The 17,271-nt window shown below is 39.3% G+C and overlaps 1 protein-coding gene across 1 annotated transcript; it reads right to left on the bottom strand.

Annotated features, from left to right (window-relative positions):
• Positions 1-239: 239 nt before the first annotated feature.
• atl1 (atlastin GTPase 1) lies at positions 240-16,258 on the bottom strand. Its single transcript, XM_058385586.1, has 14 exons — positions 16,085-16,258; positions 12,966-13,216; positions 12,443-12,577; positions 10,446-10,550; positions 10,276-10,326; positions 9,810-9,866; positions 9,608-9,700; positions 7,351-7,489; positions 6,846-6,973; positions 6,640-6,696; positions 5,016-5,087; positions 3,970-4,401; positions 2,999-3,013; positions 240-2,900 (listed from the first exon to the last, which is right to left on the bottom strand). The coding sequence occupies exons 1-14, from the start codon at positions 16,179-16,181 to the stop codon at positions 2,790-2,792; spliced, it is 1,743 nt and encodes a 580-aa protein (XP_058241569.1). The 5' UTR covers positions 16,182-16,258; the 3' UTR covers positions 240-2,789.
• Between the last annotated feature and the right edge of the window lie 1,013 nt (positions 16,259-17,271).

The raw sequence follows: 17,271 nt of genomic DNA, 5'->3' as shown, positions 1-17,271 counted from the left end.
ACTGGGGTGAAAGATCAATCTGTGGGCAGTTCTGGTCAAGATTTTACACATTTTTTTCTTCTACTCCTAACTCAGGTGTCAATTTGTAATAACAAAAATAGGCACATGTCTTTTGTAAAAACTGAAATCAGAAGCTCTAGCCAGGACCTGCACGTGTGAGCTATAGTGGATTCGATATAATTTCTTGGCTTGCAGCAGGCCAAGGAAGCACACAGACATACACGCTGCAAACACTCACCTTTAAACATGTAATATTTAATTCTTTATAAATAGCACTGGATTCAACATAAAACAAGACACTTGTACCAAAATAAAACAATGAGTGTAACCCAGCCAGGATAGTGTTCCATAGCCATCAGCACAGATTCTTCTCTGCTTTTTAGTGCTGTGTGTGTATGTCTGTGAATATTGTGTATGTACAGCAAGAATAGCAGAAGTGTACTAGATTATGTTTATTTATAGTGAATAAATGGATTCCTTAACTGTGGCGGAGCTACAGTCATCTGGCCACACTTCAGGCAGGAACAGCACATGTACGGAATGAACCTAAGCTCATTCAGCACGACACTTATACACTTGAGTGAACCATGCTATATCGCTCTTATACCTTCGGCATCAACTCAGCATCATTCAATTACCGGCACACACAAAAACTTGCCTTTAATTGCCAGGATACTGATGTATTTATTTATTAAAAGCACAGAGGGTAAGATTTATATTTACGTTGTGTTATAAAATCAAAAGAGGATTAATGCTTAATGATTTAAGATTCAAGGCATTTATGGAGGAGGGTGTGTGTGTGTATACTTTTTATATATATATTTATATATATATATATATATATATATATATATATATATATATATTTATATAATATAGGGATCAGAAAATTTGATCAACCTTGTCCACACCCACTGAGATTCTGACCAATTACTCCCAAAGGTATTCTTGTCAAATCTCTACCACGCCCCTCAGAAATATTCTGTCCAAAGGAATTCTTGATCTTGCCTATCCCAAAGGATTTCTTTGACAAATCCTGCCTATTCCCTCAAAATAGTAGACCAAACCTTACCAATCTTACCTGATTCCAAAAGAAACTCCGTCAGACTGACCGATACTGCCCATTTTCTTAAAACGTTTGTCCAATCCTGCCCATTCCTAAAGGAATTATAGACCAAATGTGTCCACTCCCTCAGAAAATCTGACCAGTTCTTCTGACTCCTAAAGGAAATCTTGACCAATCTTGCCTGACTTGAAGGAAATCTTGACAAATCTGCCCACTCCCTCAGAAAGTCTGATCAATCCTGCCTACTTTTTTTTAGAGGAATTCTCAACAAATCCTGCCTATTCCCCCAGAATGTTCTTATGGCTCCCAAAGGAATTCTAGACCAATCGTCCCTGCTTCCAAGAAAATTCTTGACAAATCCACACCACTCCATCTTAAAGTCTGACCAATCCTGTCCATTCCTACAGAAATTTTGGACTAAACTGATTGCCTCAGACTGTTTCACTGTTTTTCTGATTCCCAAAGGAACTCTAGACTAGACAAATCTACAACATTGCTTGAAATTCTGACCAATACTTCCCATTTTCTTAAAAGGTTTGTCCAGTCCTAGGAATTATAGACCAATCATGCCTGCTTTTGAGTCCCACAGTTATTATATATATATATAATCACTGCTAAGATGTAATATGGGAAGAGGCACCGTTAGCAATGAAACTTGAGTGAAAATGTTAAAGAAAACCGATCGATTTGATGTGGATGTTCAAATCTTCTTATCCTCTGCACTTTTAACCTCATCCAGGAGACCCTAAGATGATATTTCTTAATCCGGTCAATCAGCAATCTTGGCAAGTTCACATTTTTCGGAACCAAGTGATTTAAACTATCTTGGACAACATAAAACAAAACAATACAACACAAGACGCTTACATGAGACTATCCACATGCACAGTTTCTGCTTAGATGGAACAGTATTCATCTCATAGCCTTCTTCCTCCAACAAGGTGCCAGTGCCTAATCTGAGAACACGGAGTTTCCACTGCAAAAGATGTGATTCTTGGATGGAAAAAATAATTACAGCTCTAAAAGCAAACTGTGGTTGGTCTGACGAGAAGTTCATCCGATCATTATCTTTCTAAGAATTTGCAAAACATGACAAACAAACATGATATTTGTTGTCCTAAAAAAAATAAAAATGGATGGGAGCAACTTTATTAATGTTTATTAATGCGAGAAGTGCCACACATGTATGCCATGTTCCAAATACACCTGACAATGTATTTTTCTGACTTTAGATAGTAACTTATAATATAGTAATTTTGCATATTATGAATTTTACTTTGGATGGTAAGATATGCTCTGATTTTGGAACCGTTACAGGGCTTTTACCCCAGTGGAGAAGGGGTTCACTGGTTCCCTGAAGTAGTACCAACATCTTGTTAGTGGAAAATCCAGGCTGAGTTGAATCTAGATCTTATGATTCCAATCTACATTACTGGTTTTCCAGCAGCTATGATACATTACACTGGACTTCTATGAGCTATAATTGGCATAAGATGCCATGGCAACTGAATCTGACCTTTGTTCCTTATACAGTGATAATGTGAACTTTGTTGCATTTTCTATTTCTCCTGATTTCTCTTTCTCTCTCTCTCTCCATGATGTCACGTGCATGATCCAAAAAAGCTCAAGTGTACTATGGCCGGAGCATCTCTTCGACAGAGTGGGTGTACATTTGGGCCTGTGTGTGTTTGTGTGTGTGTTATGTGTAAGTGTGTGTGTGTGCTCAGTTTCTCTTCTTATCCTGTTCAGGTTGTTGCTCAGTCTGGTGTCTGGGGAAGGCATGGTTGTACAGCTGCCTATGATTGGCAGCCACGTTATACAACTTATACAGAGCCTATGAGAGAGAGGGAGAGGAAAGGAACCGGTTAAAGTGAGTGTTGATCTTGGATGTGTGGTTAATGACAGGTAAACAGGACTCTCCATGCCCCTTACCTCATTAGTGCTTCCCTACAGCAGAGAAAGAGAAAAAGAGAGGAAAATTAATCCAACAGCATAGACGCACAAATTTGGGATTTTTAAGTGACAGGGCATGCTGATTTACTGAAGTGGAAATTGTATACAATTTTGAACCATGTTTGTAGTCCGAGAAGATGAAAGCCAGTCAAATGTCAGAACCCATAATCTTGGGTTACATTTTCTTGCACTAGCTTCCAACTTGGGTTACACTCTCCTTTTTTCATTTGGAAGCTTATTACTCTGACATTTGACAGCTGCATGGCACAAAGTGAGCATCTGTCCCTCTGGTGGTGAACAAGGCACATTGCACCCTGTGAGTGTCCTGCGTCTGAACATGCTGTCAAGGTCTAGCTGTAGTGTCTACAGTTTTTCACCTCGATATGAAAGACATCTGAAAGAATGGTTTTCTGTTTTAGCGATCAGCATTTAGACCAAATGTAAAGAAAATTGGAATAGTCAAGTCACTGAAGGGGAAAGGACACAAAGGTATTAAAGATGTTTACTTCCGGTGGAAGTTCCTTCGGGCTTTGCAAACACTGACCTGTGAAATCACGATGTTTCTAAGCCAAAGGAAAACAAGAAGATGGGAGCCTCTTTGGTATCATTTTGCTCTGTATGTACTTGTTTGTATGTATCAGGCTACTTTAATGCATGTGATCGTGTTGATTCTTTTTGTGATCGTGGTGATCAGATTATTTTGTACGTGTAATCATTCGAATGAATACAAACACAGTGAGATGATCAGCATTCTCGATCTGATAAATCATAATAATATTAATAAAACCATAAATAAATATGGTTTTAAGTACAAGACATAGGGAAAAAATCTACAATATGATTAAACAAAAACACTTTGTTTAAATGCATAGCTGATCTTTGTGAAAGATTGTGTGTGTAGTGCATATAAATATGCTTGTGAAAGACAAGGTAACATTAGGTAAGCTCACCTGGTCCCACAGTGCTCCAGCTACCTGGTCTATGAGGGCTCCGAGCTCTCTGTACTCGCCGGAGTAGCGGATGTAGGCCCAGGTGCAGAGCGTGATCAGAGCGAAACCCAGAACCATGTTGCACACGCTGGCGATCACATCCACGCCCACAAAGCCTGTGATGCCCGCTGCCACGTACATAATGAAGATGACCACAAAGAGCGTGGCGGGCGTCCGCGCTGCATGGAAGATGTTCTTGGAATCGTTGTGCTTGATGTACTGCACAAAGAGCTCATCGATCTCTCCCTCCAGCTGCAGCAGGTAGCGGCGACTGAACTCCTCACCGCCCATCTTCTTCACACCACGGAACACAGCTAGGGCTTCGTCACGGATCACTGCATGACGAGCCTGCAGCTCACTCGGAGCTAGAAAGGGCCGATCACCCCCACTCACCTGTTGGAGTAAGTAGAAGAGTAGTATGGAATTGTATTCTTGTTAGAAGTAAGCATGTAAATGCAAAAGTTCATGAGTTTCATTCATTCATTCTTAAGTGACAGCTTTATCCAGGTCAGGGTTATGATGAACCTGAAGTCTGTCCCAGGAACACTGAGCTGGGAAAACACCCTGGATGGGATGCCAGTCCACTATTGACATGTTTTGAGGAGTTGGGATAAAAGCCACAGAGACACAAGGAGGATATGCACAGCTCAGGATTAAACCAAGTATCCTGGAGCTGTGATGCAACAACACTACCCACTGAAATACAATGCAATACCCAGTAGAGATCTAGTGTAGTGTAGGATTACTTTTAGGTGAGAAAGACTACTAAAATAGGTAGTCAGATACTGTGCTTCCTCCCTCTCTCCTTCCCTCTCTTCTTTGCTTCCTTCCCTTCCTTCCTTCCTTCCTTGCTTCCTTACCTCCATTCCTTCCTTCCTTCCTTCCCTCTCTCCCCTCCTCTCCCTCCCTCACCCACCCCAGTTCACTATAAATTTAAAAACCTTCTTTATTCCTGACTCTAACACAAAATGACAAGCAGTATGAGAATATGTTGCTGGCTCTCTCACCTCCTCCATCTTTCGGTTATACAGGTCTTTAGCTGCAGCTACAGCCGCCAGGTTATTCGCCTCTGCAGTGGCCTGCACACAGACACCACAATACACAGTCAGATACTACAGTCACTCAACTCTGGACCAAAAAAAGCCAGCAGAACAGAAGGTGTGTGCTTGTGAATTTCTTGTGCTTGACTTGTTCTTGTGTTGTTCTTGGAATGCTCTGGCTAGGTTACATAAATGTGCTTGGCAGAACATTTATGCAACCTAGCCTGAGCATCATAGTGCTGTAATCATAGACATCATCCCAACATCGAGACTTTAATTCACCTAAGAATCATATAGTAAAGCTAGTCATTTTGAGTGTATTAAAAAAGAATAAATAAAGCATTACGCATATGATGCTTTAATATGTTATTTACGAACTTCACAAGCTAGCTAGTTTGCTAGCCATTAATTTAGCGTGGATGCCTGATGAACTATGTAATTAAGCCAAATAGACTCTATGTATAACTGCTTATTGCTAAGCTTTATAACAACAGTGCTGTTGAGTTCTTGATTCTGATTGGTCAGAAGATTCTATGACCATAACTGTGGCAGGCTGTAATTCAGATCTCAGGATTATATTGATACACTGGTTCACGTTTCTATAGTAACAGCTTCCATAGGCACTTGTATGATGGACACACCATATGTAGTTTTTTTTTTAGGGTTTCGTGTGGGGAAAAAGAGGTTTATTTAGCCCTTTTGGAAGGAGTCTCTAGTGTCAGTGCTTTGTAGGAACATGACAAGTTGCAATTTTTGTCTGTTAATAGCTGCTGTAAGGCAATGACAACAGGAACTTTAAGTGTAACTGTAAATGGATAAAAATGGAAAAAGTATGATGGTACAAATGTAATTCTTGGCCAACTGCTGTGCAGTAAGATGTGGTCACATCCAGAGCATGAGAGCAAGAGAACCAGGATGCACTTTATGATATGGTGGTTTGAGAAAATGCGAGGTTATGGAGTTCAAACTCTGTTTCAGTGAAGTAGTAAACTTTACACAGGAAATAATCCTGATGAAATATATTTAAAGAAATTAAATAATATTAATAAAAGACAGTCTGTAGGAGAATGTCACTCGCAAGTAACGTTATCATCTCCGGGCCGTGAGAGGAGCGCACAGGCATGGAAAGAAATATTAGACATTGCTCTTCTTCACTCACAAGCTCTGGTCACATCATCTGTTCTTAATCATTATTTTCCTATAACGTCAAAGCCTGTTGTGCTTCGTTCCTTACATGTAACAGTAAATACCAAAAAAATAAGCAACCAGGGTGATTTACGTTTCATCACTTATTTTAATCTCATTTATACAACTGAACAGTTGAGGGTTTGCCCAAGTACACAACAGTAGAGGCTTTGTTGCCCTGGTTTTTAAACTCACAACCTTCTGATCAGTAGTCTAACACCTTAAACACTGAGCTATCACTATAGAAATATCTAATAAAGCATAACGTTGGTTTTCTAAACTCCTACCAGCAGCAGGCAGAGAGATTAAAAAATCATTAGCAAGCAGAAGGGTAAACAGATAACACTGTGTGCAATGCAAACTGTCTGAGGATGATGTTGAGAAAAAGGATAAATGTGTACAGTACCTGTAGCATGGACTTTGGGTGAGGCAACTCTTCCCCTTGGTAAATCTTTATATATGCCTGGAAGGCAACAGAATCTTGTGAGCTTAGGACTTTATCACAGATAAAACTTTCTAGTGCATCTTTTAAACAAAAGTAGCTTTGTCTCCAGTATGATTCATTAATGTAGATGAGCTGCTCTGTTGTTGTTGTTGTTGTTGTGTGCTCACCTTAAAATACTCCAGCAGGCCTCTGCAGGTAATCTTGCTGCCGTTGATTTCTTTTACATCCAGGTTTTTGGGGCTCAGTAGCCATGGCACCAGCACGTTCAGGTTACCGATGAACTCTGAATCGATCTCTATAATGCAAGTCACATGTAACAATCAAACAAACTGTTATAATCTTAATGGTTCTATTTTCAGGATATGGGTTATGGGTGATTTGCATTAATCAACATATGTATATCAGCATGTGAAAATCTGTATATCAGCATGTGAGCTGGCAAAATTTGTAAATGTGGCAGAACGTTTTGTTTGGTTTTGCCTGTGAAAATATTTACACACAGAGCTTCACTAAAAGACTGAGGTTCATAGAAAAGAAAGCTGTGGAGAAACCTGGATGGTCACTCATCCACTGCAGGGCTACACACACACACACACAAATACAGATTCACTCACACATTTAGCTTTTAACACTCATGTGCCTGTGTGTATGTGAGTGTGTGGAAGCATATACCCTTGAGTCTGCCATCAAAGTGGGGGTTGGTGGCGACCTTGAGGCCGGGATGTGGCATGAGGAAGCAGGAGATGTTGGTAAAGCAGGAGTGAATGTGCTTCCTAACGTTCTGCAGCTCTTCATGCTGGTTCTCTGAAATCTACACAAATACATACAACTATAAATATAACTAAATATAACACTGCCACTATATCCTTTCACACTTCAGAATGTTAATGCAAACAATGTGCCTTATTTATTAATCTTACAGTAAAGTTATGTGTAAATGACTGTGTGCACAAAACCGAACTCAAATTGTCCACTGGACTTGCCAACGTTTCAAAAACGCTGACCTTTCTTTATCTTTTCATGCAAAACACGTTCCCAACACATTTGCTCTTAGCAGTGCCCAAAAAGGGTCAAACACACAGTGGGCTAGAAAAACAAAATGATAACTAAATGGTGCAAGAAAAGGCAGAGGGGCAGAAATGAAAGAAATAAATACAAATCTTATAAAGTCGATCAAATCAAGGATTAGCTATCATTAGTTAGTCTTCTTGTGCATAAATTCAGTCCGAAGCTGTGAGAATAAATGCTTTTCAGACACTTTTTTCTTGAAGTTGAGTATCAATGAACACCTCATCAACTACACAACAAACTTAAGAAAGAAAAAAAATACATCAGGAAGTTGTGAAAGAGACAATGCCTGCTTGGGTGCAGAGCACACAGAGACAAGCTTTTACTTTAACCAATCACACTGTAATCAGTCATGACTGTGGACACTGCAAATATGCAAAAAAGAACATTTAGCCAAAATTTAGTAATATACAGTGTGAACATCAGATTATGATGAATAGCCAGGATTAATTGTTAACCCCCAGTTAACGAAAGATAAAAGAAGATACCCCAGGATAACATTTACCCAGAGGGTTAACTATTAACCTTCTATAACCTGGACATCACATTTTTGGTTGTGTGCACCATAATGCTTAATTCTTTGTAACTGGAACCTGTTGTACACAAAAGAAGTGGCTTCATGTTCAAAAATAATATCTGGTTATTATATTTACTGGTTCCTCCTAACCCCAAATAGGTAGACGAAATCTAAAATGCAAGCTCAGGTCTTAGGAGGTTAAGTATCTATTAAGTGTGAAAAGCCATTTTGCAGCAGGGATCCTGTAGCTGTGAAGTAGCAACACTACTTGCTGTGTCACTGTGACTTGCTGCTTAAAGATTCTTAAAAAAATGTCTTGGCAAGTTAAAAAATCTTGAATACAATCAAAACAATTTTTTATTTTTTAAATAAAAATTTTTTTAAATTTTTTTAAATTTTTTAATAAAAATATTCCAATAAACCGTGTGTGTGGAGTTTGCATGTTCTCCCCGTGCTTGGTGGGTTTCCTCCGACAGTCCAAAGACATGCTTCTAGGCTGATTGGAGTCTCTAAATTGCCCTTAGTGTGTGATTGCGTAAGTGAATGAGTGTGTGTGAGCCCTGCGATGGGTTGGCACCCCGTCCAGGGTGTATCCTGCCTTGATGCCCGATGACGCCTGAGATAGGCACAAGGCTCCCCGTGACCCGAGTATAGATCGGATAAGCGGTACAGACAATGAAATGAAAATTCCAATAAACCAAATGTAAGATTATTAATCCTATTTCTAGTCATATTTTACTATTACTACTACTATTTTTAACCTTGTAGTTTGTCCTATTATGCTCATTTTAAGCATTAGTTTTTAGAAAGAATCAAAATGATCGACCAATAGAATAAAAAAGTGTAAAGCTTACAAATAGTTAAAATATGCCTAGAAATAGCATTAATAATATCACTTGTAATTTTATAATTCTTCTGCAATGCCATAATTAACTATAAATAAGTTGTTTTCTTGCATGTTTTTGCTTCTCCCCATGCTGAGCTTGCCCAAACATATCCCAGCTCAGAAGCTATGCAGGGTCAGGCCATGGATTGGAGACCTCCTGGGAATACCCATTTTAGCTGACTTTCACTAACACATGTTTTAAAAAAGGAAAAATGGGAAGAGAGTCAGTACCTGTTTTTGATTCTATTATTAAAGTGAGACAGCTGAGAAGAACAAGCCCGTTTCAATATTGCTGAACAATATCTTATGTAAAGAGTCTTACACAAGCATAAAGGACGATGCTTTGTTCTCCATGCAATACTATTTCCCCGCCAATTCAGAGCCCACCTGCTGAGTCAGTCTGATCTGAGTTAACACACACACACACACACACGGCAGTGACTCAGGACGAGTCTGACCTTTAGTCTTTTCTCCAGGAACTTCATCCCTCCCTCTTGTCCGTAGGGAAACTCGTATGGAAAACTCCAATCTCTCACCAGGAAAATCATTGACTGGAAAAACACAATATATTTGGCTTACACAAACGGACATTTCCAGTTTGATATAGTCAAATATCAGCTGAAATAGTCAGTGTGTGCTGAAATGGATTCATGTAAATACCTGGAATGGTTTGAGGAACGTTTCCTCCATGGCCAGTCTACCATATTCTGTAAAGAGCTACACAACAAGACACACACAACCATAATGTCAGAAAGCTCAGTCTCCTGCCTTCATGCTTCTCCAAGGCTCGTATTTCTCAGTCGCCAACACGTAATTACAGGGTCAGGTTGTGGGCTTCCTTTGAGGTTGGAAAAAATGTTTTATTGTTCCACAAAGGTATATGATCTATAAAATAAGCTTGCTCTACTTCACAAGAGCTAACAGAACATAGTGTTCTACTGAAAATTAATTCAATATCACAAAATCTCTTTTGGACGTTTGTGTATTAGAATTCTATTTGCCTTGGCAGCCTCAAGAACTCAAACAGGCAGACGTGAGAACAGACGCTACTGCTGCTATTTTTACAAAAAAAAAACTGCACTGTGGTCATTCATTTGTGCCCCAGATGCAGAACGAGTGTCCGTACCTGCAGGTGCTGCAAGTCATCCTCCTGAACATTCTGTGATATGTTATACACCTGCAAAGAGACGAGAGATCAGTCTTCAGCACTTTAGTCTGTATCATGTGTGTTGTCCAGGCACCGGGTCAGAGTGTTTAACACATGAGGAGGTGTGTTTTATTGTTTTTAGACATTACCTGCATGGAGCTGATCATGGTACTGAGAGCGAATACAGTAGCTGAGTCTCTCAGTGTGGACTGGCTGTCGAACGTTCCCTGTGTGTCCATCAGCAGCACTGCCACCTACAGGCCAGGATAAAAAACACAAGCCACACACAAGTGATGATACACTCAATATATTATCACTCATTTGTGATTTTGGAAAGCTTAGGGAACAGTCCTAACATGTACTTCATATTACATGAACATCTCATGAGAAAGTCAGTCTTTATACTACAGAGCTGTTGCATTCTCAAATCTGGTTGGTCAGAATGTAAAGAATAAAATACAGCTCTGGAAAAAAAAAATAAGAGACCACTGCCCAATCTCCAGATTTGAACCCTATTGAAAACCTCTGGAATGTCATCAAGAGGAAGATGGATGGTCACAAACCATCAAGCAAAGCTGAGCTGTTTGCTTTTTTGCAAAAAGAGTGGTATAAAGTTCCCCAACAGCAATGTGAAAAACTGGTCTAAATAACAATAGTTATATTTTGAATTTAGGAGAAATATTGTCAGCAGTTCACAAAAAATGAAACAAAACTGTTCATCTCACCAATACATGCACTTGTAAGAAAAAAACATAAGAAACTGATTATTTTGCAGTGGTCTCTTATTTTTTTCCAGAGCTGTATATGCTGTTACAGGAAAATAATCAATGATGGTGGTGTGGCTGGCACTACTGAAAGAGCTGCAGTCATAGAAAATTAATCAATACCTTCTGACCAATCAGATTTGAGAGTGCAACTATAGTGTAATTTCTGTATAGTTTTCATGGATGTGTGTCAGACATTCCGTACAATCTAATCTAATCAGACAATTAAACAACAATCTAATTAGAATTTGTGTTGTTATTTAGCAAAGAAAATATCTAATTTTTGATATGGTTGAAATTTATTTGGCATTTATGAAAGGAGTCTCCAGTGTCAGCATTTTGCAATTGGGAAATTTTCAGGACAAAGGAATTTCAGGTTCTCAGTAACATGACAATGCAGGGAGGAAACAGCTGTTTATAGCTGCTATCATGTAAGTGCTAAAAGTACTATGTGTAGTTTGTTAATAAACCAAAAGTCCAATCAGGCATAACATTATGACCACCTGCCAAATATTGGTGTTGGTCCCCCTTTTGCTGCCAAAACAGCCCTGACAGCCCGTCATGCACTGTGTATTGTGACACCTTTCTATCAGAACCAGCATTAACAACAGTAGCCTGTAGTCTGTTGGATCGGATCACACAGGCCAGCCTTCACTCCCCATGTGCATCAATAAGCCTTGGCCACCCATGACCCTGTCACTAGTTTACCACTGTTCCTTCCTTGGACCACTTTTGATAGATACTGACCACTGCAGACCGGGAACACCCCACAAGAGCTGCAGTTTTGGAGATGCTCTGATCCAGAGGTCTAGCCATCACAATCTGGCCCTTGTCAAACTCACTCAAATCCAAATGGTTGTCCATTTTTCCTGCTTCTAACACATCAACTTTGAGGACAAAATGTTCACTTGCTGCCTAATATATCCCACCCACTAACAGATGCCATGATGAGGAGATAATCAGTGTTATTCACTTCACCTGTCAGTGTTCATAATGTTATGGCAGATCGGTGTAGCAGTGGTATATGAGGAATAAATCACTCTGTAGTGCTACTTTGTATCTTACTGTATTTCATTGTATGTTTTATTTACTTTTTATTTAGTTTTCTGTCCATTAACTCCCTTATGTTTATTATACTGGTGTAAGAAAACAATTTCCCCTGGGGATCTGTAAAGCACTCTAACTTTCTATCTAGCTATCTATTATAGAAAAATAATCAATAAGATGGTGGTGGTGTTATGTGCAGCAATTCTAAATTCACATTAGTTGATGGAAACAGCACTCTAAAATGTCCTGTGCAGTCTATTGCACTCAATTGTATCTGGATTAAGGTACAAAATGTAAAAGAATTACTTGGTAATCTGCGTCCCTGTCTCACACACCTTGTTTCCATCCGGTTTGTCCACCAGGAAGACTTCACTCCAGATTTGGATGCCGGTGGTCTCTCTCTCAGAGCCTCCTCTCCATGAGAATCCTGTCAAAGGCACATCAGGATCTCCCACCCAGTCTTCACTTGCCTGAGATCACACACACACACATTATACATGTTCTCTCAGGTCTCTCATACACACACAAACACACACATTCTAAACCTCAGAATATGAAATGATACATATCAGGTAAGCTGTGCACATGCTTTACAGTGTGTTAACTTACGTACAGTAATAGTGAGGCAATAGAAGAACAGCTCATGAGTAAATGACTAATGGCAGAAATCTGATATCTCATATCTGATATTATGGGAAGTGGGCATCTCATTAGCTCCTCTCAGATCCTTTCTTTCTCCTGCTCTTCTTATATGAATCACTCTTTCTGACTGAGATCTTTTCTCCCTATGCTCAGTTCCTTCCCTTAAGTGGTCTGATTTCAAACCAAACCTATACATCAACATACAGGTGATTGTACCTGGTTGTACATGTAGCGTAGCATGAAGTCCATAAGAAAGGACTTCCCCTTCCGGAAAGCTCCAGCAACAGATATCGCGACTATCTCTCTGTCTCTGATGTCTTTAGCTAGAAGGATACGACTCAGCGCTGCCTCGTCCAGCTCGAACGTGTGATCATCCTTCACCAACAGAACCTGCACTGGTCGAGCCTTACCGTCTGGCTCCTCGTCCTCAGAACTCCACTCAAATACATGCTTGTCCACAAAAGACCCTGTCGTATACACACAAACAAACCTAGTTATAAAATGTCAGTGTGCACATGAACAGGCATCTGACCTTTTGGACAGAAGAGTTAACATGATCATGATCACAAATTTGCTTACAGTTAAAGAGGGAGCTGGAAATAGTGCAGAATCTTAGATATTAAAAATGAAAGATATTAAATACATAAATACATTGTTTTACAAAATTCTAAATAAATATTTGTTTATTTCCAGTTTCAGAGACAAAAATAAATCCTAGTTTTGCAATGTGGTCTCATACATTTGGACCACACACACCCATGAACTCGTATTGATTTGCAGTGACTCATGGCCTCGCACTAGACAGTTTTTCATATCTGGTCATGTGACCATTCCAGCAAGCTGTAGATGGCACACATGCAAAAGATATTTATTCTTGTTTATGTTACAGATATAGAACAGTTTCTCAGCAACTTGATGCTCTTTGCAGTATACAGTGACCTACAAGAATGAAAGAGAGTTGAATGAACAGAAGAGAATAGGATAACAGGATTAATAATATTGGTGTATACTTTACTGAGAGAAATCTGGTTATGAGTATGACAGTTATGGTTTCTTCACAGAAATCCTACAGCTGTCTGAATTGGAACAGACATCACAAATAAAGCATGAATGAATGAAACGCTGGGTATGATGGAATAATCTTATAATATCAATAACAGACTGGAAAAAGCCTGTGATTTGCAGTAATGCTATATAACAGATTCGGATCATTCTTCATTTGGGCTTTCTGTTTACATTTTTCAAGGACAGAAATCAAATTCATCCTGACCAGTGTATATCACAAAGCTGAGCTCGTAAAGGCAAGCCACAAATCATGTATAGCTGAATATAAGAGGTGTAGTCGGGTTGTGATAAGTGCTACACTTATCACTGTTATCACTGCAACTGCAAGCTGCTTTCCAGGCAGCAGAGGGCTCTAACAAATTACCAACTGCTCCTCCTAAGATGTTTTTTCCTGTGCTCACTAACTTATTTTTATGGTAAAGATGACATTTGCTTAGATTTGTATCTTACACCAGAAATAATGTAGTGTAGTGTCAGTGCAGCCCTTTTGCTCTTTCTCCTTCTCTCTGTGCTCTCTGAAACATTCTCTGAGCATTCACAAGCTGCAGTGTTAGGACTGTGGATGTTAGGCTTTTTGTTTATAAGTATAGTTTAAGGCCCATAGATCATTCTGGCAAAAAGCAGTACAATCAGTTATACATCCTACGATGAGAACTGATAGAGAAAACCCCAAATTATAGTCATAAGAATTTTAAACACAGGCTGTTTTTCATTTCTTTTTTTTATGTGTAAAGATTTATCTTAGATTGATATAAACATTTTATCTTGGTGTAAATAGATCTCCATAAGGATCATTCACATCCTTAAATAGGCATAAATGCTCACACAGTTCACTTTGTTAAACTGTCATGTGAAGGTAAAAACAAAACCCAACTGAATATGGAACGTCAAATGATTTTGGTTGTTTCTTGAATACTTTATAAAGCAGTGTCTTTGGCAGGAGTTCAGTTTGCACGCCTCTCTTTTCCCTCGTCTCATACCAATCTGTCCCACTTCAAGCCCTTGGGGTCAAAGGAGAAAGATGGCACTGAATTCTTATGGCTTGGAAAAGTTTCGACAAAAAAATAAATAGAAAAAGAATGACATGCAGCAAAAAAGAGATCATTATGAGCATCTGAGGTTAGTCTTAAAGCTCCTGAGTCATGAGTCATCCTTACTAAAATAAACATACTAAAATCGGTAATAAATGGCATTGCAGCTGTTATGTAATGAGAAATGTGCTGCAGAAACTTGGATTAATAATTCTGTCCAACACATTAATGCATAAAATACATACATAAATATCCCTCCTATGTGACCCAAGAGTCTCTCTCTCTCTCTCTCTCTCTCTCATGCTCACCTTGGCCTAGCATATAGTGCAATAGGCCATGGCCACACACACACATTTGTCTGGCTATCCTTATGAGGACCTTGCAGCTCCATGAAGTTAATGTCATGAGTCTTTCTACATATACACCTCCATCTAACTATTTTAGGCTTTTTTTATTGTTATTTTTCGTTGTTGTTTTATTTAAAGCCATGTGTCCCCTCGAGAATAGGAATGTCTGATTGTGTTGACTTCATGGGGACATCAAGGTGGTCCCTACAAAGATACAAAAACATGCCCAAACACACACGCGCACCACCTCCATACGTCATATTTCTCGCGCTGTATATAGGTCACTGTTTTCCCTTATCATTCCACTGCCCCTGAACTTTTTCACGCATTCCTGAATATTTTCAACACCCTGCATAACATTATGGCTAATTCCAAAAACAAAACATGGAGATGATCCATAAAGGAATCACGCAATATTGATCAATAAAAAAAAAAAGACGGCGCGCGCTCTCCCATTTGCTGCAAAGCGCGTTAATTATCCGTAAAGAAACGCAACCCGTCTCATGTGACAGACCTGGCGATCATTTTACTGTAAAACAACCCACACCTCGGAAAAATACAAGACATGGGTTGTGTTATCCTGCACCGTTGTCACACACTGACAGGCTGTGAATAAACAACTGTATCACTGGGCTGTGCCATGATGGACCTGGGCTGTGGCTCCTGTATCTACACACTCACATCAACCATTTGATATCAATGTAGAATCACCATCCCATCAGATATAAGCTCCTGAACACACCGCTATCCATTGATGCGCTGTTTAATCCATCAGTCGTGTTATTTATTTCTACAGCATTTCTGTTCCACCATGGAAACACGACAGTGTGGTGTCTATGCAGGAAGGAACACAACGCAGGTGGTGTTTAATAAACGCTCAGAAACCACTCACCCCAGCTATCTCTATCCTTTTTATCCCGGGCCATGGCGCATGGAGTGTCGCTTTCCAGCCCCCTGTGTTTCACTGCTCGCTCTTCATCAACAATCATGAAGACAGGAAACGGGAATGACAACGATGCGCCCTACGCCTCATTCTCATCTGAGAGGAACACTTACAGCATTTAGCCAATAGGGGGCAGTGCGCAACCCTTAGCGTGAGTTTACACTTTATGCATACATGGACAACCCCCTGTCCTGCACATTGGAGTGTTTTCCCTAATAAACCAAATTCAACTAATCAGCTAAGTAACATCTTTTCCTGAGTTGAAGTGGTGTATTAGGGCAGGGAAAAATTCTAAGGACCAGGGTTTAGAACCTGCGACACACACCTACTGTATATTGACACTCAGTGGCCCATTTCTCAGGAATCAAATAACTAAATATACAATTTGTAGATTCACACTTACTTACAGGAGTCTGCATGTTGCTAGTGTGCACCCATCTTCTACACTGAGGATCAATATTACTGAACTGTAGTCTTCCATGTCACTGAGGTGCTTTAATATCTACCTTTCACCTGGATACAATAAAGAATAAAACACTTTAAAGTAGATAAAGAATACTTCTTTACACACTCCTCAAATGTTGGTTCACTTTATAGGTCAAACAGAAAGAATCTCTTTCCATGTACAGTTTGTGTTATTCATCCTATAAACCTTTATGAGTGTCACTGACTGACATCAGGACCACTGTTAGCTGAGGATATTTGGTTGGTGTGCTGTTATTATTATTACAAGTAGTAGTAGTAGTGTGTTGTTATATTTATTCATGTTCAGAGAACCCAGAGGAAACCCACATGGTGATGACATGCACTGAGACTCCACACAGGCATTGTCTTTCCAAATTACCATTGAAATTATTGAGATATTAAGAATAAACTGAAAAAGTGACATATGTCTTTCCCCCTAAAACCTAATATACATTATTTTTAAATAGTTTCTGTTTATCTGTTAATTTGTTTGTTTGTTTGTTTGTTCATTAAATCTGACTATATTCTCCTCATGTTTTTGTCTGTTTTAGATAGCACTGAAGCATTTTTTTTTTTTATCTCTACTGACCTGACTTAAAGGCTGTCTTCAACAAACATTCAGCATTTCCCCCCTCATCATTAAAGCACAATATATTATTTGGCATACACTA

The sequence above is a fragment of the Hemibagrus wyckioides genome, linkage group LG03 (genome assembly GCF_019097595.1).
Source record: "Hemibagrus wyckioides isolate EC202008001 linkage group LG03, SWU_Hwy_1.0, whole genome shotgun sequence".
Classification (NCBI taxonomy): Eukaryota; Metazoa; Chordata; class Actinopteri; order Siluriformes; family Bagridae; genus Hemibagrus; species Hemibagrus wyckioides.
Note: the sequence above shows the minus strand (reverse complement) of the source record. Positions and strands in the feature narration are given on the sequence as shown.

Coding starts and splice junctions, on each gene's coding strand:
- atl1 (XM_058385586.1), bottom strand. CDS start 16,181: ATGATTGTTGATGAAGAGCGAGCAGTGAAACACAGGGGGCTGGAAAGC. Junction 9,867..10,275: donor ATGACTTGCAGCACCTGCAG/GTACGGACACTC, acceptor CTTGTTGTGTAG/CTCTTTACAGAATATGGTAG. Junction 7,490..9,607: donor TCCTGGAGAAAAGACTAAAG/GTCAGACTCGTC, acceptor GTATTTGTGTAG/ATTTCAGAGAACCAGCATGA.